Genomic DNA, 26330 nt, shown 5'->3' on the forward strand with positions numbered 1-26330 from the left:
TAATTTTGTCTTTGTTACTTAATCAGAGAAGGTCACTATTGATTTACTTTTCAGAGTAGAAATATGTCATAGCTCTTCTAATTTTCAAGTGGAGTCTAAACTTGTAAAAATCTTGTACTCTAATTTCAAATCTACGCTGTCATTTCAACTACATTTCAACTACAATTCTATTTGTGAGCTCCAAAATGAGTGATTCACAAACTTTTCAAATCAACTTGTGGAAACCTTGTCACTGAAGAAAAACATATAAGTAAAATTAGGGCTAAAAAAATGAGCCCAAAGATAATGAAAACAAAATAAAAAAGTCTAAAAATGTAGCAGTAAAAACAAAAGGAAGATACGATTCTAATAACAAACAGTTTTGTGAAAGAGAGCAACTGCAGTATTTATCCATTCCTGCAAAAATAAAGGAGGCTTAGCCTTCTCACATCTATTTTCTATGATATTTATTTTGATTGTACTGTAAGTTATTACTCATAAACTTTACATTGGCAGTGCAAGGTTCAAAAATTATGCTGCTTAGAGAGTTGCCTGCTCAACTACTGAGTGTATGTAATAGAATGGACACTTAAAATCACAGCCTCTGACTATGCTTAATGAGGAACAGGTAAATTGACAGTGACATTATGTCCATGCTCATGAGAAGAAAATTCCCATAACAATGTTCTTATGCTTTTTTGTTGCTGGCATTTATGTTTCAATCCTGTTCAGTATTACAGAATAGGAACATAATTACTTGTCCATGCTATCTCTATCCACATGACCATATTCATCTGCCACAGACAAAACCAGAGGACATAAATCTAGACATACATTGTGCCACAAAGGGGCTGAAGGAAAGAGTAAGGAAGTCCTGTGAGAATAAGTTTCTCATCCCTTACAGTGTTATTGAAATAACTATTTGCAGCAAGATCTTACATTTAGAAGTGAATTATGGATGGCGGATTAACACTTGTGTTTATGTATTTATCTGTAGTATAATGTAGTACAAATGTATTGTGGGCAATATGTCACAGGCCTTGATTGAAGAAGTCGGCAACACTTAGGTAGAGCCTCCATCAGGTTCCACCTATATGTCCCAAACTCTAGTTTAACTGTGCAAACTTTAAAAAATATATATTTGGCCTTTGAGTGAGCACACCTTTCTAAATAGAACTTAGGTTAATTTCTCCATTTAGAAACACTTAATTGTAAATCCACATCTTTTTAATTTATGGTTATTTGAAAACCAGATGGGAACATGAAACCTGGTTTGTTAAATAACTTGCACGAGATGCTATGCCAGGAGCTGCGCAAAAGTTGGAAGCTATGATTAAGATTTTATTAGCACAAATAGAAGACAGTTGAATTTTCAGACATGACAGATAAACAGCGTTGATTATTAATACAAACAAATGCTTAAGTAAGCAAGATTTTGGAAAAATATATGATTTTCCAGTTATAAAGTGGTGCTAAAATGTTTCAAACAGAGAACCAAAATTGCTAGGAACTTTCAAAATCTTTACCTAGATTATAATGAAACTATCTTTCCAACTAGATCAGCTACAAGAATGAACTTGTTAAGAAGTTAAGGAACTCTGGGATAAGCAAAATTTTCTGATATGGCACTGCCTATAGGTAAAATAACATACATAGTTAAATGATGACCGAGTATCCCTTTCAGAGTCTAATACTTTTAAACATACTAGACAGGTTTAGATCAGATGAGCCAGAAGTGCTTCTCAGTTAAGTGCTTCCTGGGTCCAGCAATGTTCCCACAATGGGGTGAGATCTGTGAACACACAAGGACTGTCTTTCCATGAAAGGAAACCTTTTTTACATAGCCTAGGAGCTATGTTGTACTTCAAATATACCTGATTTTGGCAACTGGAGACGAAGATCAGGGGTCACATTGGGGTATGCTCCCATAGACATATTTAAATGTAGGCCACAGTAACTTAGGCAACTTTAATAGATAGAACTAGCTTGTAAACCAACTGTACAAGCAAGAAGTCAGCTTGTCAAAGTTTAGAAACAGAAGGTTATCAATGCTCATGAAAGTTGTATTTTGTATTCTTAGATACGAAATCTAATAGCTCACAGTATATTAAAGAAGGGAGAATAGTAGGAAAAACAGTGAAAACAGAGTTTTGCTGACATATTAATTCATACTTGTCATACATACTTAGCATGTGTTCCATCCCAATCTTTATTTTTTAGATACCTCTGTAATACCAGTGGTCACTGCTCCAATTAACAAAATAAATTTAGAACGAAATAGAGCACCATGCATGCTTCAGAGAACTTTAGTATCATGTAACTCTTACTAAATACTTATCAAGTGAAAACAGAAAAACAAAGGCGCAGACATCACCATGTAATCAGTTAGCAGCAGAGTGTTTATGTTTGCGAGGTAAAGGCAAATGGACATTAGGGTGGAACCTAGCCTTGCTGACACAGCACCTAAAGAAACAATTATTCTCAAACCAATGTCTTACCTCCCCATGTCATCAAAGGTAAGAAAGGGATGCCACTGAAGGTCTACAAAGGAGATCCTACATTTGAAAGTGCAGTTATCTAAATTAGGCCATCAGACTGTATTTTTCTAGGTCAATAGCAACATAGATTTGTTGACTTTGAATGGTTCATTATCATTCTGGGCTTGTTACATTAATGAGGACAGGAGGACAAGCATGTTGAATGTCTTAATAAAGTCAGACCTCTTCACGCTGTTTAAATCATCATGAATTTTACAACTTTTGCAACTCTTGATTTGAAAGTCCAGGAGATTTTAAGTTTACCCATTTTTTTGTCAAAAGAATTGCACTAATGGACAGATTTCCAACATAGCCCTAAAATATCAAATAACTTTGCCTTCACATGTCTATTTCTAACATATGAATATTACATAAAAACATAGAAGTTTGTCTACTTTCTGTTTCTTGTTTATTAGAACTAAGGAAGGATAACAGGTAAAATGTATATATCTGAATAATTGTCAAATCAAATTATAAATATCTAATGCATTTAAAATGAAATTATCATCTTCAGTCAGGAGAGAAGACTCCATGCCTCTGCTAAATACCGCTACAACCAGAGTAATTTAAAAATAGTCAGCAAACAAAACCTAAAATGTATAGACAATTTCAGATATCAGATATTTTTGAGGTATCTCTACAATACTACAGTTGTGGCCTTCAGATTACTAGGTTTGTTCTGTGCAACTGTGTTCCATTCTGTTCTGGGATTTGGCAGTTTAGCTTCTGCAGTGGTAAAGTATGAAGCCTTTCAGCCTTCTTTAGCTACTTTGCAGCATTTCAGTTCAAATGCTTAGAATTAAAAGTTGGAAGAACATTCTCTTCTAATTTAAGAAAGGAGTAATCTCTTCTTTGGTATCTTGAGGAATGTTGTCATTAGATTACAGACTATGAAATATGAGAAATCAGAAAGCTGAATGCTTCAACTTGAGCACTGTTTTAATATCAATTTAGAGAGGGGGAGGAGAACTAAGAAGGTAACACTGGCCACCAGCAGCCTACTGTGCTCCCAGAGCTACAACAGTTGGGTTTCTCATATCTACTGACTTTATGACTTACCTCGTAACATTTAACATCTACCCACCTTTAATATTTATGACAGTTGTGAGTGTGACATAATTTTGTGTGTGTGATTTTGTTGTTTTTTTTTTTTTTTTTTTTTTTGTTTGTTTGTTTTGTTTTGTTTTGTTTTGTTTTGTTTTTTTTTCATATAGTTACCTTAATAACAGATGTCTCAACTCTGGATGGAGGACTCTGCACTTGTGCTGCTGCCGCCATGTTGGCGATGGTACTAAGGTGGTTCATCTGGCTCATTGCCATCGTGACAGATGCTGGAGGTAGGCTCACAGGAATTAATGGGTGGGGCATCATCATAAAAGGAAGTTCCAATCCTGCCGGGGGAAAAAAAAGCAGAAATAGGTTTACGCATCTTTTTGAAACGTCTTTTTTTTTTTCTCCTGGTGGACAATATTCAAGTGATGGGTGACAAGATGGTTCGCACTGCAGGACGAAGTAGCTCTATGTCAGTTCTGTTCTGGGATATGCATGGGTAAATCACTAACAATCATGGAGGGTTCCTAGCCACAAGGAGAGGCTATTAGACCTCTTTCTTTGTTCATATCAGTGTAATGTATGATATCATTGCTAAGCAATGGCTGTTTATTATTTTTTCTAATATCTGCTGTAAGGTGCCTTAGCAATACATTATTATGCCACTGATGCACAGGTTAGCAGGTATTTTAAATATAAATTTTATTGCATATGTATTTGTTTTTTATTGTCTCCGCTTCCCCTGCTTAACACTTTAAAGGAAGTATTCCAATATTCCCCACATCTCTGATTTTTCATACCCTATTTATATAAACACAAAAAGACAGGAATTGGAAAACTGCTGATGTTAGTGCTGAAAGATGTCAACCCGTACCATTTGGCAGAAGGTGGTTCTGTTGAAGAGGGTTGAGAGGATGGCTAACTGGAACATTATGCTGTCCAGGCAAGTTGGGGTGGTTAACAGAGGCCTGTGATCCTTGGGTGGGGGGAGACTGAAGTTTTTCTTTATCCCAAGAACCATCACTGCTGCCTGTGGGGAATGAATATATATTATTTGGATGAAGGAAGACTCCAAATTTTCAACGTCTCAATTTGCAAGCAAGGCCAGCAATCTAACCTTTTTTGCAAGTGGCATTTTTTTTTTTTTTTTTAAGTATGTGGGTGGGGAAGGACTTTTAGGGTTATTTTTTCCATCCTCTGAAAGAGATATGTAAGGATAACTTTTTAAAATTTTTAGAACACAAACCTAGAAGTATTATAGTTGTGCTCATTCACATGAAATTTGTGCTTGATGTATATTTTACATATATTTGTGCCATTCTTTGCAAGTAAAGGTATATATGGCATTTGTTTTAGTAAGAGAATATTTTTTCCTGAAAAAGGACTAAAAAATAATATTGCCTGTTATGCCAATTAAAATTTAAACTACAGTCATAGTTCTTATTTGTGAATAAATAAGCACTATAGAAAGTAACTAAAATTTAATTTATTGAGGGCACCAATATGCATGCATATGTGCTTGGCTGATGATTCTGTTTTGTGTATTCAATTTTTATTTCATATTATTAATTAAAATGTAAGGGATTATTAATAGATTTCTGCGTCTTCTGGTAGTGGAACGGACTAACAGCAAGGAAGAATGCAGACAAATAATTGTTGAGACAAGCAATAATTCATATATTTGAGAAATACTCTTTTCACTATTGCAGACCTCCTCATAAAAAATACCCACAGAATTAAACAGAAGAATAACATTAAAGGACAATACTAAAAATTCATGTAATATTATTAATTTGTACATTTAGATATAATGAAAAATTTAAAATCTTCTAATCTGATGATTTATTCATGGTGCATATTTATGTATAATGCTGAGACTGAGATATGTATGTTTACGCCTACAAAATAATCTATACACTCATTGCATGAGTTTATTTACCATATACAATCAATAAATAAAGTTTGAATGTATTAATAAATATGTATATATGCATGCATTCTCAGCAGTATTAATATACCTATCAGCAATATGTGTTTGCTTCCTTTTTCATATAGAGCATAATATCATCCTCCTGACATTGAAAGTTTCCACTATTTACATGGGAATTTCTCTTGATAAGGACTTTAGGATTACATCAATTCAGACCTATTTAATCTATTCTCAATTTCTGTTTAGCGTTAGGGATTACAGCAAAGTGCATATTTCTCAATGTTTTTCTATATAGATCTTACTACTTTGAACAGGGCCTGAAAAACAACAGGACTGATACCACCTCCTCCTTACTTCAGTGGAAACAGAATTAGCACATTAGTCGACATTTTTTAACATCGCTTTCATGGGATTAAAAAAGTGCAAAAGTTGGTAGAATTCCAATTTAATTTCTCTAGATCTATTAAAAACCTGATTGTAAAAGCTGTACAACAGTTTATAATGAAAAATACTCCATTATTGCCATGATTTTCTTTCCCTAGTTACTTCATGAAGACAGTTAAGGCTCAATATAAATTCTAACTCATTAGCTCAATACTGTCTCAATCCCAGTGTAAATTGTTCAAAAGTAGGTAATGAAAATTCAGTCCAAACTCTCCCACAATCAAACAAAGCAAATTTATGAAACAATAAAAAGAATCAATTATATCAGATACTTTTATTTTACAAGATATTGTCACAACCTTTATGCAGTGTACATAGTTGAGCTGGTTAATACATGATTGGAATCTCATCCCCTCTGATAGGTGAACATGTTTTCTTTTATTTTGAAAACTCAGAAACTCTCAATAAATGTGATGTACTTTCAATCACATACGCAATTGACTGCGCTAAATTTTAGCAGGAAAAAAAGTTTTTTTCCTTCTAATTTTCTTCTTTTTGCCACTGTGACATATGAAGTTTCACTTATTTGGAATAGTATTCCATTAAAAAATATGACTCTGGAAATGATAGTTAAACACAAAAAGTGAGTGCATCTCATTTAATTTTAACCAAAATGTAGATGTCAATGCAGATACTGTAGAGAAAGACAGGTAGTTCCAAACTGGTTTTCATCCCATCTTAAGTCATGGGTCCATAAAATTATAAAACTGTTTTTATGATACTTAGAGGTCCATTAAAAAACAACCACAGAAAATCATAGAATCATTTAGGTTGGAAAAGACCTTTTAGATCATCAAGCCCAACTGTTAATCTAACACTGTCAAGTCCACCACTAAAACATGTCCATATGTGCCACATCTACACGTCTTTTAAATACCTCCAGGGATGGTGACTCAACTTCTTCCCTGGGCAGCCTGTTCCAATGCTGGACAACACTTTTGGTGAAGAAATTTCTCCTAATACTCAATCCAAACCTCCCCTGGTACAACTTGAGGCTGTTTCCTCTTGTCCTATCACTTGTTCCTTGGGAGAAGAGACCGACAGCCACTGTACTACAACCTCCTTTCAGGTAGTTGTAGAGAGTGATAAGGTCTCCTCTCAGCCTGCTTTTCTCCAGATCAAACAGCTCTAGCTCCCTCAGCCACTCTTCATAAAACATGTGCTCTAGACACTTCGCCAGCTTCGTTGTCCTTCTTCGGGCATGTTCCAGCACCTCAACATCTTTCTTGTACTAAGGGGCCCAAAGCTGAACACTGTATTCAAGGTGCAATCTTACCAGTAACGAGTACAGGGGGACAATCACTTCCCTAGTCCTGCTGGCCACACTATTTCTGGTACAAGCCAGGATGTTACTGGCCTACCTGGGCACACTGCTGGCTCATATTCAGCTGGCTGTTAACCAGTATCCCCAGGTCCTTTTCAACCAGGCATCTTTCCAGCCACTCTTGCCCAAGCCTGTAGCCTTGCATGGGGTTGTTGTGACCCAAGTGCAGGACCTGGCACTGAGCCTTGTTGGACCTCATACAGTTGGCTTTGGCCCATCAATCCAGCCTGTCCAGATCCCTCTGTAGAGCCATCCTACCCTCAATAAGATCAAAACTCCTGCTCAACATGGTGTTGTCTGCAAATTTACTGAGGGTGCACTCAATTCCCTCATCCAGATCATTGATAAAGATATTAAACAAAACTGGCCCCAATTCTGAACCCTGGGGAACACCACTTGTGACTGGCCACCAACTGGATATAATTCCATCCACCACCACTCTTTGAGCCTGCCAATCCGACCAGTTTTTTACACAGTAAAAAGTACATCTGTCCAAGCCATGTGCAGCCAGTTTCTCTAGGAGAATGCTATGGGCAACAGTGTCAAAGTCTTTATTGCAGTCTAGGCAGACAATAACCACAGCCTTTCCCTTATCCACTAAGCAGGTCACCTTGTCATAGAAGGACATGAAGTTAGTCAAGCACGACCTGACTTTAATAAACCCATGCTGACTGGGCCTGATCACCTGGTTGTCCTGTACATCCCAATACATGGCGCTCAACATGATCTGCTCCATAACCTTCCCCAGCACCAAGGTCAGACTGAAAGGTCTGTACTTCCACAGATCCTCCTTCTGGCCCTTCTTGTAGATAAGCATCACATTTACGAATCTCCAAACCTCCAGCAACTGGACCCTCCCTGGTTAGCCAGGACTGCTGAGAAATGATTGAAAGTGACTTGGTGAACACTTCTGCCAGCTCCCTCAGTACCCTTGGGTGGATCCCATCTGGCTCCATAGGCTTGTGTGTTTATAAGTGTTGTAGCAGGTCACTAACCTCATGACATCTTTGTAGTCCTCCTGAATTGTCTGGCCCTCTTCCAAAGGTCATAAACTTTCCTTTTTTTCCTGAGTTTCAGCCAAATTTCTATGTTCAGCTGGGCCAGTCTTCCTCCCCACCAGCTTGTCTTTCAGCACGTGGGGATGGCCTGCTCCTGTACCTTTAAGATTTCCTTTTTGAAGAACGTCCAGCCTTCCTGGACTCCTTTGTCATTCAGGACTGCCTCCGGAGGGACTCTGTCATCCAGTGTCCTAAACAGGCCAAAGTCTGACCTCTAGAAGTCCAAGGTAGCTGTTCTGCTGACCCCTCTCCTTACTTCTCCGAGAAACAAAAACTCTTGTCATTTCATGATCACTAAGCCCAAGATGGCCTCCAACCATCACAAGTCCTTCTCTGTTTGCAAACAGTTCCAGGGGGGTCCCTTCCCTAGTTGGCTCACTGACCAGCTGTGTCAGGAAGTTATCTTCCACACACATTCCAGGAACCTCCTAGACTGTTTCCTCTCCACTGCATTGTATTCCCAGCAGACATCTTGTAAATTGAAGTCCCCCACAAGAACAAGGGCTAGAAATTGTGAGATTTTCCCAGCCGCTTATAGAATATTTCATCTGCATCTTCATCCTGGTTGAGTGATCTGTAAGAGACTCCCACCAAGATCTCTGCCTTTTTGGCCTTCCCCCTGATTCTTACCCATAAACAGTCAACCCTATCATCACCATCATTAAGCTCTAAACAATCAAAACACTCCCTAACATACAAGGCTACCCCACCACCTCTCCTTTCCTTGCCTGTCCCTTCTAAATAGTTTATAGCCATCCATTACAGCACTCCAGTTGTGTGAGTCATCCCACCACATTTCCATGGTGACAACTACATCATAGTTTTCCTGCTGCACAATGGCTTCCAACTCCTGTTTGTTGCCCATGCTGTGTGCATTGGTGTAGATCCACTTCAGTTGAGCTATTGATCCTGCCACCTTTTTAGGGGGAGAAGCTCCAATTTTTACGTGACCATTCTCAGACACTTCTGTGGTTTCTAACACATCAACAACCCTTCTGTCTTTGCTGCTTCATGGATCTCCATCCCCTACCTCCATTGAGATGACAGACCAAAGGACCTCACTAGCACACCATCACTCAAACTTTGGCATGCTGCTCCCAGGCTTATCTCTAGCAAACCTGGTTTTAGCCCTTTCCCCCTTCAAATCTAGTTTAAAGCTCTTTCAGTGAGCCCTGCTAACTCCTGTGCAAAGATCCTTTTCCCACTTTAAGACACATGCACCCTGTCTCATATATTTATGTCATATATATAAATAGCAATACATAAAATACATACATGTATTAGTTATTATATGCATATTTGTTAATATTATAGCAAGGAAGATGTTTGCATTTTATAGGGCTGGTGAATTCACAGTACTAAGATAATTTTCCCTATTTATTAGCAAGACCATCTACAGTACAGCTAATTTCATGTTACACACTGATGTTTGATATGGAGATGGAGTCAATTCTGTTGTGACCCTTTCTAACCTCGTCACAGAGTTTTGCACCGCCAGTCATAGATTGACAATTATGGCAGTGCTTATGTGGCTCAGAAATTAGAGCTTTTCTAAATCGGTACCCCCTTCTGCCTCAAAATTGCAGTGTCTATTGTTTTAGAGTGATATTGAACCCAATAATAAATTAGAAGAGAGAAGACAAGCTTCAGAAAGCGAAGTATTGAGGCTAGTGTTTAGTCAGTGACAGATTCTTTAATACTTGTAGTCTGGCATCATCTGTCAAGATTTGTTTACAAGGAAAATGATTCATAGACAGAATCCAATCCATAACATTAGAAACCACTTTCAAACTAGAGGCTGTTGCACTCCTGAACACTTTAAGTGGACAGACACAGATACAAATAGTCTTGGCCATTTGCTGTGTTTTTCTTATGTTAATTAAGCATAACAATTTTCCTCTTAGAGGAAACAGTTATTTTCATTAGTGTCAAAGCAAAATAAGTGTTATTCCTTAGACACTGTTCACCGTCTGCACAACAAAGTGCAAGCTACCACTTCTGTCAATTTTTACATTTGATTTTGATTTAATGTGTACAGTGGTTTCAAAGAGTATTAAAAATCTGTTGCCTTCTTCCTCTTCACTTGTTGCCCTGCTGGAGGCTTATGTTTTTCCAGTTTCCATCAGTGGTTGTCAAGTCTTTGTAATAGGATTAAAAGCTTGGACACCTGATATCCCTGGGTGCTGCAGTTCACCCTCATAAAAGCTGTTTGCTTTAAATTGAGAGAAAATCAGTTTTTAGTGGCATAATTAATTAAATTATGCAAAGTGTTCCAGATTCAGCATAACACTTTCTGAAGCAGCAATTGGAAGCTCTACATTGCATTCAAACTGCATTTCAATTGATGCTGCACTAGGCTGACCATAGAGTAGCATTTTCAAGGCTTTCAAGCACAAGGGATCCAATTTTGAAATGCAAATGCTTAATGTTGAGTGCTCAAACCCCATACATGTGCTCTTGAATAGGCAATTTGGTAGCCAACTATGTATTTCATCTGCGATAGTGCTAATACAAGCACTCAAAAAATGGAAATATAAGTTCCAAATGTAAGTACACATGCTTAAAAACTGGGCTCAGATTGTCTGACATTTACTCATCATGGACAACCTGATGGAACAAAAATGGCAATACATTTTCATAATTTAAAAGGCAGACCACATAATTCAGTGTATTCCCCATCACCAACATTTCAGCACATATTTTCCATAATGTGAGTTACCTTCTCCCATAATCAGCAGTTACACAACAAACCATTATTTGTACACTGAAGTGGGTCTGTAAAAGCCTGATGACTGGATTATTTGTATTCATTAGTAGCACAATTAGGTAGCTAAGGATAGTAATAATAAATGAAAACAATTCTGGACTGGAAGGTAATGCAGCCAAGAAAAAGAAAATGAAGCAGAAAACTAGACTGTACAATGTCAGCCTCACAAACAAACTCTGATCTAAACATACCAGATTAATTTTTACAGTCACATCTCTTATTTGTTTTCTCCCCTTCCTTTCTCATTCTGTCCCCATTAGGATTCAGTTTGCCTAAATTTAGGTTCCTACAATGTGAACTGCGCGGTTTAGTTCCCGTGAGAGTCAATAGAGAGCTTGCCAAAAGACACTGGAGAACTATTTGAGCTCACGTTGTGGGAGACAGACCTATCTTTGGTCAGCTGAATCTGAACCTCCTGGTTCCAGGGACTAGTGACCGTTCTCCCAGACTCAACAAAATGGCCTAAACACACACCGCTTGAGATGGCCAAAATAATTTGAGACATGTGCTATAGAGTTGGTGAATACAACAAAGCACCTGCAGGAGACCTCATGGCTATGTGAAGACGTAGATCAGGCAGGATATTTCAAGGTATTTAAGACAGTAGCACATATCTATGTCTATGTAACTAAGCAAACCCCTTCCTGATTATAGGTGGATTTTAGAAATTAAGATGAAGCTACCTGCCAGGCCCTTAGGTCTTCCCCTTCCTTTCATGTGGAAAACTTGGATATTTTATGGCATCCCAGAGAAGCCTTCAAGCTTGTCTTTAGGCAAGTGAATCCCAGACCTGGCTCAGGGATGGTTTCAGGTACTATTACATACACAAGCAGTATCACATAGCAAAAACACAAAAGAGAGCCCGAGTTCTACTAACAACACAAACCACTACTTTTTTTTTTTGTGTGTGTGTGTGTGTGTACTACTGATCTTCTTTCAATCCCCTAATCTTGCTGTTATCTTCTGTGTTTGCTGAAACAGTTTGTATCTCAGCAACAATTACCAAACAAAGCATCAGTATCAGCTGTGCTGGCTCATTTTTCTGAAGTGGACTATTCTCTATCTAAGCTATTTATGTCTACTGGAAAATATGCATAATCAGTGTGCTAAAAATTGGTAATCTTAGCATCCTGACAGTGAGGAAACCTCTTCATAAAACAGTCCAAATCAAATTCTACTGCTTTAGAATTTGAATTGCCATAAATCTGATTCCAATTTTGTATAATCCAGTCTCCTAAAATCAGCTGTAGTATTTACCTGCAATATATGAGTGTTGTGAGACTGTATAAAGGACAGATATCTACTTAAAGCCACTTTTGTAAGATGTTACTGCTACAAGACCTTTGCTATATGTAAACACTAAAACAGTATCTGTCTCATATCACTGATAATTAAAAAAAAAAAAATGTTAACACTTCTTCTGAGATCACAAAGTGATGAAGAGAGCAAGCACTCTGACATAGGAAAATAGTAAGTTTCCCAAAACGTCTCTGGAACACTGTATTATGCTCTAGATAAGAATTGTTCTTTTCCCTCCCTCACAAAGCCTTGCTTGTTGTTTTCTGGTTATATAATCATGTTTATGCTCTTTAATAGGCCATGAGCAATGTGGCTCGATAATTAGAAGTTTTTATAATTTTCGCTAACATAATGGGCTTATGGGTCTGGTATTCATAGTTCTGCTGTTATCATGACAGAGCATAAATAGGTAGCAAATTCTGAAAAATAATAAAAAAAAATATTCTTTGATAAATATTTTCTGCAGAAATATATAAAGGAGAATCCAAGAGAACTTTTGAAATCACGTATGGTTTCTTCTTTGAAGACAACAGTAGCAATCTGAAAAACAGGTTTCAGCCTCAATCATGCTGACTGCTTCATTCACTGTCTTAATTTTATTGCATAGGTTTTTCTTGGCAATGGCAGAGATATGATAACTGCACTTTGTACTGTAAGCCAGATTCCTACCCACTTTACTCACACTTTCTGTATTTATGTTCCAATAAATAAAAACTGCAGTGCAAACTGGTAATTCCAGGAAATAAGATGGAATTCTACATGCTGAATATCACAACATAGACTTAATCATGAACTGGAAAATACTGTATTTATATAAACTAATACATGAAAGAATTTTTTTACAGTGACAATGAATCCCATGGAATATGTATGTTATATTTTATACTAATCCTTCATTATTTCACCAAAAAGATTAACACAGGAAAAGCTTTTTTAAAATTCAATTTAATGAATAATGAAACTGTCTAACACAAGTGAAAGCTCAGCAACTCGGCTACAGGCTGTGTGACATTTACCTAAAAATAGATTTTCCATTTGTCTCCTTTCACAAATACCTAACTTGTCCTCATTTCATAGATAATATACAGTTTATTTTTATGGCTCTATGATGTTATGAGTCCAATTTAGACATGTAAAATTAGATTTGAGACATTATCAAGAAATAAAAAATTAGATGCAGTTGTAAATACCGTATTCAGGAAAATAATAACTGGACAACATTCTGCTTTCAGGTACACCTGTACAAAAGCGTTAACTTCAGAGCAGAAAGACAGAATTACACCTAGTGCCCCTTGATGTATAATTTTTATAATATGAAGACTAATGAGCTATCAGAAGTCGACCAAATCAGTAGAAAACTACATTTCCTTTATTTCTCTTTCAGAATGATGAACATCACAAATTATTTAATGAATATCTCAGCTATGGTTGCATGCTCTTATTTATAAAACTTTCCAATTTAATAGATAATTAATATATTACTATATATATTCATTGTATCTAATTGTGTATATGAATATTTTCTGTATGCTTAAGAAACAGGTGAGACAGAATATGTCCAGCTAAGTAGTATATAACTTCATGTGTAGAACATTTTCTAGAAAATATGGATTTAGATTGATTTAGCATAAGATCCCCTGTTGCTTCAGTTTATAAAGAAAGACGGTATCCTCGTGCAATTTTTTGCTCTGTATGAACAGTATAATAGATTTGGTATAATAGGCTTCATTTTTAGTACAGTGGAAACTAAGACAGATCCAGAAATGTATCCAAGGAGAAAGACGCAGGTTTGAACTTCCGAGTAACAACATTGTGATTCAGGCTTATGGGAAAGTGCCTAAGCTTTGCAGAAATAAGAATTTGAATGGGAGCTTGTGTTTAACATCTACACTGGTCTGATGCAGGCAATTCCTCAGCTGGTGTGGACCATGAATTCTGAGCCTTACTACCTATAGTCTGAGTTTTAGAACATCTAATTCTATATTATTAGTGCTCAAAACCAAAAAGAAACAAACAAATAAAAAAAAACACAAAGCAATACACCATGTATCTATTCAATAACTTGTCTTCCTCCTTTTCTTTATCTTTTCTAAAGAATTATTTTGAATGACCCAAAAAGTTTTAAAAAATAATAACCTAATTACTGTCGCTTTAAGTCAAAAAGAAAAATCCTGCAAATTTTCAGGACACCTAATTACAGCTGATAGTCCTGTAATACAATAAACTAATGGAAAAAATAGTAGAAAATCCCCAGTAAACATACTGATGAGCAGAAAGTATGCATAGATAAAGTGCATAAAGTGACAATCCTAAGTTTCCTAATGTCTTCTGTATTTAGAAAGATACATAGCATTAGTTTGACCACACTTCTTAGAAAACAAGGCTAAATTATCAAAAATCAGTCATTTTTAATAAACAGATTCATATCCAGTCTTAAGCAAATGTGATAGCAAGGTTTAACAGCACTTACATCCCTATGCTCCTTGGGAAAATAACCACAAGTTGGCTGCATGAAACCCCACCAAATGAAACAAGTTTCAGATGCTCTCCAGAGCACATGGCTAGGTTTCTCATTCAGGAAAAAGGAGATTTGTGTTTGCCCAGATCTTGGCTTGATGTGCAGTGTGGGGATGGACATACCCTGTCCCAGGAATTGAGGTTTCTGAATTGATGCCATGTCTATTCCACAATTGAAAAGTGCTGCAGGAAAGCCATAAGATGGCACAAGCTATGACGCTCCTAGAGCCATCTCCCCCTCCTTTGGGAATCAGGTGCTAACTCAAAGCTTCAGGAGGAATTGTCTTATTCTTGAGTTGCCTGTACAGCTTTGATTTAGCTCTCATGACTGTTCTGATATAGTCTATATTTTTTAGGTTTTATATAGTATTTTCACAAATTTGCAACATGTAATAGTTTCATGTTTCACATTTCAAAGGAACCCAGTGATAATAATTATAATAATACCTTTTTTCTAGCTTTTAGATACACAACTTCACCACTTCAGTGTTATTTGAACACATATGTATGTATTTGTGTGTACATATCTACCCTTATGTCACACAAACAAACCACACATGTAAATACATAAATGGTACAACAAATTGTTAGCTAGAATTTTACTAAAGTATCCTCTTTTCATACACTTGGATTTGTATATGGAGCATATATGTCAACCAGCTCAAAAAACAGTTTTCTCAGCTTAGCAAACAAAATCATACCATGAATCATGCTTCCTTCACTGACGTTTACCACATACATTATCTGTGTTCACCGCAGACTAAGAATCATTATTACAGCTCAGCTGTTATTCAGTACTTCATTATGCTACAATAACATAATTGTGCACTTAAGCCTTTGGGTTTTTTTTTTTCTGTATTTCCATGTCCCAAGACAGACAACCATGCTATTCTGTTACTTAAAGAAGGAAATCTTATCTAAGAGTTCATGGATCCTGAGTCTTGTTTCTGGACTGCTGAAATTGTTCCTGTGCATGATTTACTGTTTTCTCAGGATGACGATATAAAAACCGATAACTAGTAGTAACAGTAGTAGTAATGATATGCGATTGTTAGAGTAGGTGGACAGTCCTGGCCTCAAAGGTCTTACATTGTGAAAATATTGTAAGAAACAGTACATTTACACAGACAACAGACTACAAGGAACTTCTCTCAGTAAGGAAGTTCTCCATATAAATGCATATCTGTTATAATTGCTTCTGACAATTGCTGCTGTTTATGCAAAAAGGATCATTTTCTCTGAGATTTATTCTACCAATATTCTCCCGTTTATTTACATATTGATACCCTACTCTATTCACAACTGCTGCTGTTATTTTGACTGAAGCCTTACAAAAATGATCAAAGGTAAACTCTTAATGCAAAGGCAGACAAAAGTATGAAATTGGATTAAGACGGTAGGAATATGAAAGTGATATATCTTAAACGGTAAATTTATTAAATATTTTCTTGGATTTTTGTGTTTAGAGGTGCAGGGAGGGGGTAACTAATTCCTAATTTTTTTTGTTTTTTTCACTTTTAAAATGGAAAGACACCACTATCTTTAAGTTATTTAAAACAAAATATTTATTTTTCTTTACTTCTGAAGAGGTCTGAATCACTGTTAGCAACAGCCATCTCTAGTGGCAAAAATTTTCACCTACTGTGGAAGAAACAGAAGAGCTAGTATTGGCTTGAGTTGTCTCTTTTTTTTCTATAATACTTCCAGGACAAGAAAGTTCTCCTAAGCTATTATAGCCAGATGTAGTACTCTGAACTTTACCAACCCCACATGAATTCATAGTCATTCTAGTCATTCTAAGTATCTTATATCAAACTAATTTGTGCAGAACGCACAAACCTTTTAATTGTGCTTTAAACAATAGGTCTAACTGTGTCTTACACAAAATTTCTAGCAATGAATTTACATGCAGATCCATCTCACCTAGTAATAATCAGGATGGTAGACTCTTTCAGTGGTCAGGAAAACACATAAGCACGTCATAGTCTGTTCCCTAGCTTCATCAATCTTTCTTCATAACATTCAGCTGGTCAGAGATGAGGGAAGGTATGTAACAGGAGAGACAGTAGGTACATAGACAAAAAGGTACTTTTCCTTCACCCTGCCTTGACTCAATTAGCCATAATATTTTTCATGTTAGAACTGTGGGTACAATGTTGACAAAGAAAACCTCTGTTCCCAGGACTCTTGTTTTCTGGAAAAGTTTCTTGACTAGTGTATAACTGGTGGCTATTATATAGTAACAAGGTACACTAGATGCCTTCTCAGCAGCCTGTGTGCGGTCCACTGCACACCAAATGGATGAAGATATTTCTCGGTGTTGTCTCTCAGACTTAAGTGTCTCAGACTTAAGCCCCACAAACAAGGAGATGTTACCATGCACTAGCATTTTACATTTTCCAGCTCAGTATCAGATATCTGTAGATCATCACTCATCCAAAGTTTCTCAAAACTACATGAAAACATCTCAGCTGGTTGTCTGGATTCCATTATGGTGGCCAGGCACCTGAAAATTGCTTGAAATTGTTCTACCACACTGGAGTTGACAGTGTGTTCTATTATGTACAATCCATCACTATGGAGCATTATTGACTATGGAGAAGTTGGCACTGCTAATTTTTAGCTACCTCAAGTCAGATTAGAAGAATCTAGATGTAAATCTTTGTCTAGTGTTGTCTTTAATGCTCAGTGCTAGGCAAGTTGTTGAATGGGTTAGTGTCAAAAAGTGTTAGATTCAAAAAGTGTTAGTTTCTACCATTTTCTTGGTATAACCCAAGGAACCACAATGCTGTCCCTTCAAGAGCAGGTGAACGTGTTATCTCATGTCCCTGTTACAATATTAAGAATAGGTTTCCAGGTCTGCACTTTGATAAAAGTGTCAGATAAAGAAGAGTCCCAAGTATCTTTTAAGGGTTGCTGGGACAGTCTGATGCTCAGGGACTGGTATTCTGGGTTTATCACTAATAAATCAAAAATGTTAGGTTGTCGTAACCACTCTATCTGTCCACCTTCAGCACAACCAAGTCTCCACTTTGTCCATTACAGCACAAAGAGAAGCCACAGCAGATTATTCTAAAGTATTGGACTGTAAAACCATGTCATTTTCTTGAATATTAAACCCATTTGAGAATGCTCTCACTAATGTCCTTTGATTGCTTCTTATGGGGCCTAAGAGGTCTATTCCTCTGACAGACAAAACTAATGTGCATGTGCAAAGAAAAAAAATTTGTGCATGGTATGTTGTCAAACTTGCTATTACTCTTGCATGTAAGAAAATATAAGTGAACTGATCCTTTGTAATACATGCTGCTTAAGAAAAAAAAAAAAAAAAAAAGCAATAGTATTAATTTTAGATTGAAAACTCTTTAGGCATAGACCTTGAACTAAAACATTGGACAAGGGCCAGAAGTTTTCCTGATGCTCAAAGAAAAATTATGCAAAACTTGTGTCTGCTCTTGCAAATTTTAAAAACTTTTTTATTCTGATATAAGATTTTTATGTCTTTAAAATTAACTGGGACATTTTTTACAAAAGTTCTGTTATTCCAAACAATCTGTCTAGTATAGAATCAATATAGATTTCTTACAAAAATAAATGTAATGACTACTGGATTACAGTAAAAGCTGCATTTCTCACTTTTAAATCATCAAGACATAAATATACAGATGGTTCATTAACAGGCAACAATTATCCTAGAAATCAAATCCTAGAAATCAAATTCGGACTAAGGGCCAGGATAACTTAGGATGGTATTCCTAGAAATGGAATTATAAGTAGTAGCACCTGATATTTGTACACAAATTCGGCATTCAGCTTACATGCCTTGCAAGATGTAGAATACACGATTACACAGTTCTAGTCTGTAACAGGAAAACATCTAAAATAATTTTTAAATATCTTTCCCTTTAAAAGATTATGACTGAAATCTCATTTCCACTGAAATCAGTGAGATTTGACTAAGGCCCAAATTTCATTCCAGTTACTTTGATGTATCAGCCTGAGCACAACTGAGTACAAAGACACAAGTTCTAATTCAATGTATTGCTGAGGTATGTTAGCTCAAGGGATGTACAAATGCTAAAAATTGGCTAAAAACGTTATTATCTTGTGGTTAATCTATCAAAAGATAAAATATGTTATTTAAATATAAGATATATGATAACAGAGTATTTGTCCCGTTAAGTGATTCACTAAAAAAGGAAATTTAAAAATCAAGGCTACACTTAGTTTTCACAGGGATTTCTGCTCAGTCTTCAGGATTGATACTGTGTTAAAGTATTAGTACAATTTTTCAAGCAGATTACTCTGAACATGATGCTTTGAAAAATTTAAAAAAGGAGAACAGATAGCAAATGTCATTTCTTTCATAACTACAAAATGCAAACTCCAAGTGTTTTAACCTAATGAATAAATGAGTTTGTCCTTTATGTATAAAATATAGTTTGTGTTTGTTGCACAAGATTTTTAATAATAGATGAATTTTAGGTTTGCTTCAACATATTCAATAAAGTGTGATTAATTTGGTTTTTCAAAAATGCAAACTAGACATTACTATATTACTCTGCAAAATGCACAGCTTGCAACATTATTGTCTCTGTGGGATCTTAAATTGAATTGTAAAATGTGTCTTATTTCCAGTTTGATTTATGTAAGAAATTTCAGTGGATAATGCCTTTTTTGAAGTTTCAGTGCTTTCTGCAACGAAAAAATACATAACGAAAAATCATGACATAGCTTATTATAAATCACACAAAAGTTTTATCCTTACATAATGTTCCACTTTAAAATCATATACTGATGCCACATACTATGTTGAATTCAGGGAATTAACTTTTTTTTTGAAGTTTCATATTATGACAGATTATATAACGCATTTTTGACATGTTCTGTGATTTTATTGCGATATTCTAAGTAATTATCAAATCTCTTTTTCTCTAAAAAAGCTTTCCTGTGCCCTGAGAATTAATCTATGATACCATTTAACTTCGCTTTTTGAAGTAAATATCACTAGATAAAAAGCCAGCTGGTTCTGAATAATGGGATACTTGAATGAATGTATTAGTGTTTGAAAATGAGAGTACAAATCTTTTAAAAAGATTAATTTCCATAAGAAAGATAGCTCACAGATCTACAAAAGAATAAATTCAAAACATAATAAACTGGCAGAAAGAGAGGTAGATTAAAGTAAAGGCAGCAGCACCTTGTTATTGCAGCTGTTGTATAGCAATGATTCTGTATCAATTACAACATTTGGTAGGTATGGGCAGCCTCTTCAAAGGTTTCAGTATAAAGCTTGAGCCTGGAATACACAGTACACCCTACATAATAACTTTAGAGATTAATTTTTTTTCTTAACAGGACATAAATTTTGTTCCTAACAATTGAGTCTCTCGGAAGAGTTACAAAGACGCTTTTGAGTTTAATGTGAAAAGCTAACATCAGTTTTGTTTTTTTATTAAAGATTTGGATATGAATTTATCTTTATCATGAAAAGAGCTTGGCTTTATCACCACACACAAATGCTGACATCAGCATGTAAACTGACTTTTGTTGTCCTATGGACTTTATTTTCAATATCCTGTTTCAAAATATGTTTCCTTGAATGGGTCTAGGAGTCTGTTCACACAATTACTTTGGCCAAATATTAATGAAAACGAAGTTTGCTGATGCCTCTAAGTTACATGGGTTTTCATAAAACAAATTCTAAGACTCAAGGAATTATATCATATTGAGACAAACTTTAAAGTACATGGGGGTTTTGTTTGCTTGTTTGTTTTCTGATGATGGGATTAATCTAGCTTCCATCAGATCTACACAAAGTTTTTCACTGGTATGTGCCGAAGTCAGATTGATTTTAGTAACCTATTCTGGGCACCTAGTGAGTTTGTCAAGAAACACGGTATCCTTGAAGGATGTTATAAAGCACTATATTAGTAAAGTGCAGGAAATTACACCTGCCAAATAAAACAAAACAAAACAAAACAAAACAAAACAAAAAAACCTGTGAGACTTTTTTCTGTGGTAACAGCCATGAAGTGCTGATAATGCTCGCACCAATATAATTTAGACAACAAAAGTTAAAAGTTCCAAAATAATGTTCTTTCTTGCAGAACTGCTGTAGAGCAGGTTTAGCAGGATCGTGAAGACCTGCGTGCCTGGGCCATACCAGTGCAGCTGCAAGACAGCAGCAAGTTTCTAAACAAGTCTAACGGGCATATGAAACAAAATCACAGAAACTTCTATTTTAGTCAGATTCGGACAGATTTTCAAGTGACCAGAACCTAGTGTCATCTTAATGGCAAATTTTAACTCCTTTCTCCAAAGCGAAGCATTAAACAAAATGAAAATATTTGATTACTGAAAGACATTTCTATTTCTCTCCTGACTTGATCTCTGTGGAATCTAAATCATTGCTGCTGTTGAAACCTAGAACAATGAATAATGGCCTGAAGGCAGACTCAAAAGAAATATATTTCAGATGAAAATTTCAGCCTCAAATTTTACAAAGTTATAACAATGATTACTGAAGACACAGCCTACACATAAACTGTACAATTCATATGTATATGCATATTCTTATATATACATGTAAAAGACAAGTTCCAACACAATTTTTAAAAGTAACAGAAAAGTTATTAGGAACATTGCAATTTAAATAACATTTGTAACATAAAAATTATAAAAACATTCAGAGCTGGACTGAAGTACCTTGTCCTGAACTTCCATTTTGTTCTAGTAATTCTTCAGTTCACTTCAGCATAATTTAGTTTATATCTTGTCTTATATTGTACATTTATTAGATTTATTAGATATGTATTCCACATTTTTCAATATATGTATACTTTAAAAACAAAGCATTTCTAATTCCAGTGCTTTCAAATGAACATATTTCAAAATTTCTTTTGTATTCCCTATTTTGCAGTTTTGGCATATCACCACAACTGGAACAAAAGCAGATCCTGAAATGTCAACTTTTCACATGGAATGGATATTCAAGTGTTCCTAACATGCAATGTGCTTACAGTGACTGTAAATAGACAGTGATGAAGACTACAAGTGAGCTGCTTATATGAATGCTATTCAAAATAATAACTGCAGAATGGCACTGAAAGTAGAAATTTAGGATATGGTCACATGATCAAAGGCTATAATTAGTTAATAATTAGAGTTAATAATTAGTCCCTCACAGTTGAGCCAAAGAAAGTGGCCATGTTGTATGACAGAACCTGTTACCCTAAAATTCATCTATGCCAAAATCACACTGTATGGTCAGAAGAGCCCCATAAGGAACAAATTATTAAGCCATGATAACTCACAGATTTTCACTCACATACCCACCCCTCTTGTCAGAGATTGTTAGAGTAATATTATTCTGAATATGCAACCACATATGACACTTGCATGCACGAAAAGTGTCAACTATTCCATGGTTTCTGTACTATACGGTTATATTGCAAGGCACAGGAACACTTGCTGCCCTGCCGGACAGATAATGACAAACTTCAGTGAAAGAAGCACCAAGTCAAAAGACTAGAATTAGATCTGTGCAACAGCTGCGATGACTCATCTCAAAGATCCTACTTTCCTCCATTATTTTAATTTGTTGAGTCAAATAAAACTGCCAGACTCCCTTGTACACTTTGAGAACATTGCAGACCTCCATACAGGAATGAGCTTTCAGTGATTAAGAATAATTTGAACTGAGTAAATGAAACTAAAAACAAATCAGAGAAGTATTTCAAGATTAAGGCAAATGTCTACTGCAATGAAACTGAAAGGACTTTAGACATTACAAGTAATTCATTTTAGAATTCAGTGACATTTACTATGAAAGGATGTTTCTTTTTAGTCCTTGTTAAAACTGGCTACGAAATGTTAACAGCAATTTTCTGAAAGCAACTCCAGATTCTTTTTTAATCATACTACTTCAGGAAAGCTGCTTTTAGTTAAAATATAAAAATCGTAGTTACAAGGTCTCTGCAAATATAACTGCCATTCCATTAAGGAAATGGCACAGCAAACAGTAAATAGTGGCCCCAAGGGAAATGTAAGTATTGATTTTATTACTATGTTGGTTGGATTGTATTTGCAATTGTCAACTCTAATTTTAGGCTGTGCATTAAGTATCCTTATAATAGCTTAAGGAAAAGAGCAAATATTAATTAGAACATATTGATAATGTTTTTATAAATCCTAGATTTAGTGCTTACCAAGCATATATTTTGAAAAAATACAAACCTACTTCTTGCTTTAAATGTTGCTAATAAATGAATAGGCAGAAACTATAATTACATGGATTATATGATACTTTTGTGCATCAAAGCATCTGCTGGATGCAATTACTTAAAATTAAAATGAAGCACAAAGATATTTATTATTGAATGTACCTATTTATGGTAAACAATGTTGAAGTCACTATTCAAATACAAAATAATCGGTACACAGGTTGATTGTGACTTTGATCCCAACAATTGCTTTTTGACAGTCAGACTGATTCACTATTTAGTCTCTGAGTATAGATGTCTGCTACACACAGAAACTGCCAAATGGATTATATTTGCAGATACTATTAAAGGAAATTCATAACCTTTTTTCCTTCTTCTTAATTAATTTAAAACAGTACTTACATAAACCCAAACTTATTATACATTACCATTTGTTTCTGATAATATCCACATGTACTTAACTAGCAGAAAAGACTCATGACTCACTTTGGTATTGAACTGCAAAAAGAAAATACCAGCAGACAGATACAATTATCTAATAGGAAACAAAGATTTAACAGCTGCTTCTTCAAAGTTTCACAATCTTCCTATATGAAATGGGAAGATTGTAAGTATGCGGCGAAGGTAATTCCAAACAATGCAAGACTGATTGGACAATTCACAGGAAAAGGATTTCCTACCCATATGTACTTCGCATTTCAGTTTACAGCGTGACTTGTACAAAATGTACACAAGTGCCAGCTGATGTAGCTGACATTTCAGAAAAATCTATTCCTGATAAATTTCTTGTTTAATGTGTTAAATTACCAAAGGTAGCTAGAAATAGTTGTTTATGCCATCTACTGTTGCAGTTCTATCACCAATCTCGATATCATTCATAGTTCTTAAAAATCCCTGCTGCAAATATGTGGCAATTTCAGCATCTCAGTTTAGATTAAAGAAAAGAAAAATCCCCCTGTTCCCTCCAGCGGTGTGCCATAATATCCCAAACTGGATGGGTGTTGCTGCGGCTCGGTGGGCACCCCTAGGTGGGGTCACCTCCCCAGGCAAGGCCGCGCTTACAGCCGTGACGGGGACCTGGTGCTTCCGGGGCACTAGCACTGTCATATCCAAACACACGGCTGACTAAGTTTTACATTGCTGTGAAGCTTTATCCTAAACTTTAAGAAGCAGATTACAAGCATGGCAGTGTCAAAACATTAATTTTCAGGCAAATGACTTGCAGTTGTTCAGTACCTACCCCAGACTCTGTACATATTATACAAATGTGCCGACTGCTGAGCTAGTTAAGGGGGTTTGAAAGGTTTCTCATTTCCTGACAAATGACCGGGAAAAGGAAGGCCTTGCTGAATTCTCTCCTGCCCTTGCCCACACTACTTGTCCAACGAGGAGCGTGCACAGGGTTGCATTTGCTTCACGGGATGCCGAAAGGGCATATCCGAGGCTCAGTGGGCTCTTCTCTCATACACAGAGAGCCAAGCTCGAAAGATACCACCAGCACTTTGTTCACCAAAGCACAGCCTCTCACAGACTTGGTCTGGGAGCTGGGAGAGAAAAGCCTCTCCATATGTATCCTCTGCAGATTATACAATCTAGCAGAAGCCTGAAGGTGAATAAATTGATGTTATGTTTGGCATGTATCAATGCACACAGATGTATAGAAGTTCAAGGACCATATTTGTTATGAATGTATTTATACCTTCTTTCCTCCCAGGGGACATCAAGATCTTAATCAAAAGTCTCAGTAACACTTAGGTGGTGCAGTGAATTGTTCATGGGTCGCCTGACAAATTTCACTATTCACACTGGTTACTAAAATTTATAGCTATCAATTTTACTGAGCTGTTAATTACATTATGCAGCTGTATCTTTGCTACCAAACATTTAAAATAAACATAAAAATACAGAAATAAAATATTAAACCAAAATTACAGGTTTTAACTTATAAGCATATACAGTTATCTGACACAATATAGAAGGACTTCAGCAATGTGAGTACAGAATATCTGTAAGAAAAATAAAATGCAGACTTCTGATTGTGTAAATAGAGTGCAGTGAGCCCTGGTCAAACTATTTTATCGCAGAGCATTTTATACTTCAAGTAAATGCAATATTCTTAATATAATAATTTCTGAATATTCATATAATAATCAGTACCCATACTGCCTAGACAAGCACTGGAATATGGCTGAAATGCTTTATTCCAATATCACTTCAATAGTGTTGTTTTAAATAAAACACTTGTGTAAATGATGACATTACGTGATTACCTGAAATTCTTAGTAAAGAAATTCTGTTTCTGTTATTATTGTCTAACAAGACCACCACATTGCATAATTTAACAGGCCAGAGAATGCTGGCTACAGAAGGAAAAAATATATCTTTGACTACAAACCTCTTTGTGTATTAAGCAAGCAAAACCATGTAACTTCATGTTTCCTCTGAAGCATTTAAGTAGTAATAACTGTATACTGTTCCTCAAAGGAAAATGCACTGTGTCAGTTTTGATTACGCCAGATGTTATTACCAGTATTTATTCTGGTTAAAAAGTTGAATTCTAGTGGGAGATTATGTAATTTCCTTTTTTATTTCAGAATTGAATAGAATAATTTTAAGGGAGATTATTTTTTATTTACTATAACAAGAAGAAAGGTAAGTGAATTCCAGTGTTACTTGAATATGAGGGGGAAAAAAAAAGGAAACCTGCATTATATTTTACTAAAGTAACATAAACAAAGTCACTGACAATGTTAAAAGGGCAATTGCTTTATTTTTTAAATATGCAGAAATAAAAATGTTTACGCTCAGAGAAATCTCTGTTGAGGTGATGGGGAATGCATTACCACTACAAGCTTCAAATCTTCCCCTTGCAGATCCTGCCAAAAGATCAGGGGTGATCTGCTGCTCACCATCACATACAGAAATCTATATTCTACCTCTGTTAATACACCTTTTCGTCAGTACAAGATAGTGTTGATAAGGCTGCTGGTTTTATCCTAAGGAAACTGGGGTACATTCTTGCAAAGAGCTGGAATTAAAGTGAGTTTTTAAGTGAGGAGGTTAAAGCATTCCAAAATACACACTGCTCGATTCATAGGAATTTGGAATGCCTTACATAAATAGCTCTAGTTGGTGACCATTTTCTATGGCTACACAATCTGCTTAGAAAAATGGTTCATGCTGAGACTTAGAACACTAGT

General features: G+C 35.8%; 1 protein-coding gene across 4 annotated transcripts in view; it reads right to left on the minus strand.

The window, feature by feature from the left end:
• Window positions 1-26330, minus strand: part of DACH1 (dachshund family transcription factor 1) — a 364095-nt gene that overhangs the window by 113817 nt on the left and 223948 nt on the right. For 2 of the 4 annotated variants that reach the window (XM_042805980.1, XM_042805981.1), the window contains exons 4-5: window positions 4441-4596; window positions 3735-3907 (exon numbers count right to left, since the gene is read on the minus strand). In XM_042805980.1, coding sequence (XP_042661914.1) covers window positions 3735-3907; window positions 4441-4596 — 329 coding nt within the window. The remainder of the gene's footprint in view (window positions 1-3734; window positions 3908-4440; window positions 4597-26330) is intronic. The other 2 variants (XM_042805982.1, XM_042805983.1) reach the window with 1 other exon arrangement.

The sequence above is a fragment of the Tyto alba genome, unplaced genomic scaffold (assembly GCF_018691265.1).
Source record: "Tyto alba isolate M040663 unplaced genomic scaffold, T.alba_DEE_v4.0 Super-Scaffold_45, whole genome shotgun sequence".
Classification (NCBI taxonomy): Eukaryota; Metazoa; Chordata; class Aves; order Strigiformes; family Tytonidae; genus Tyto; species Tyto alba.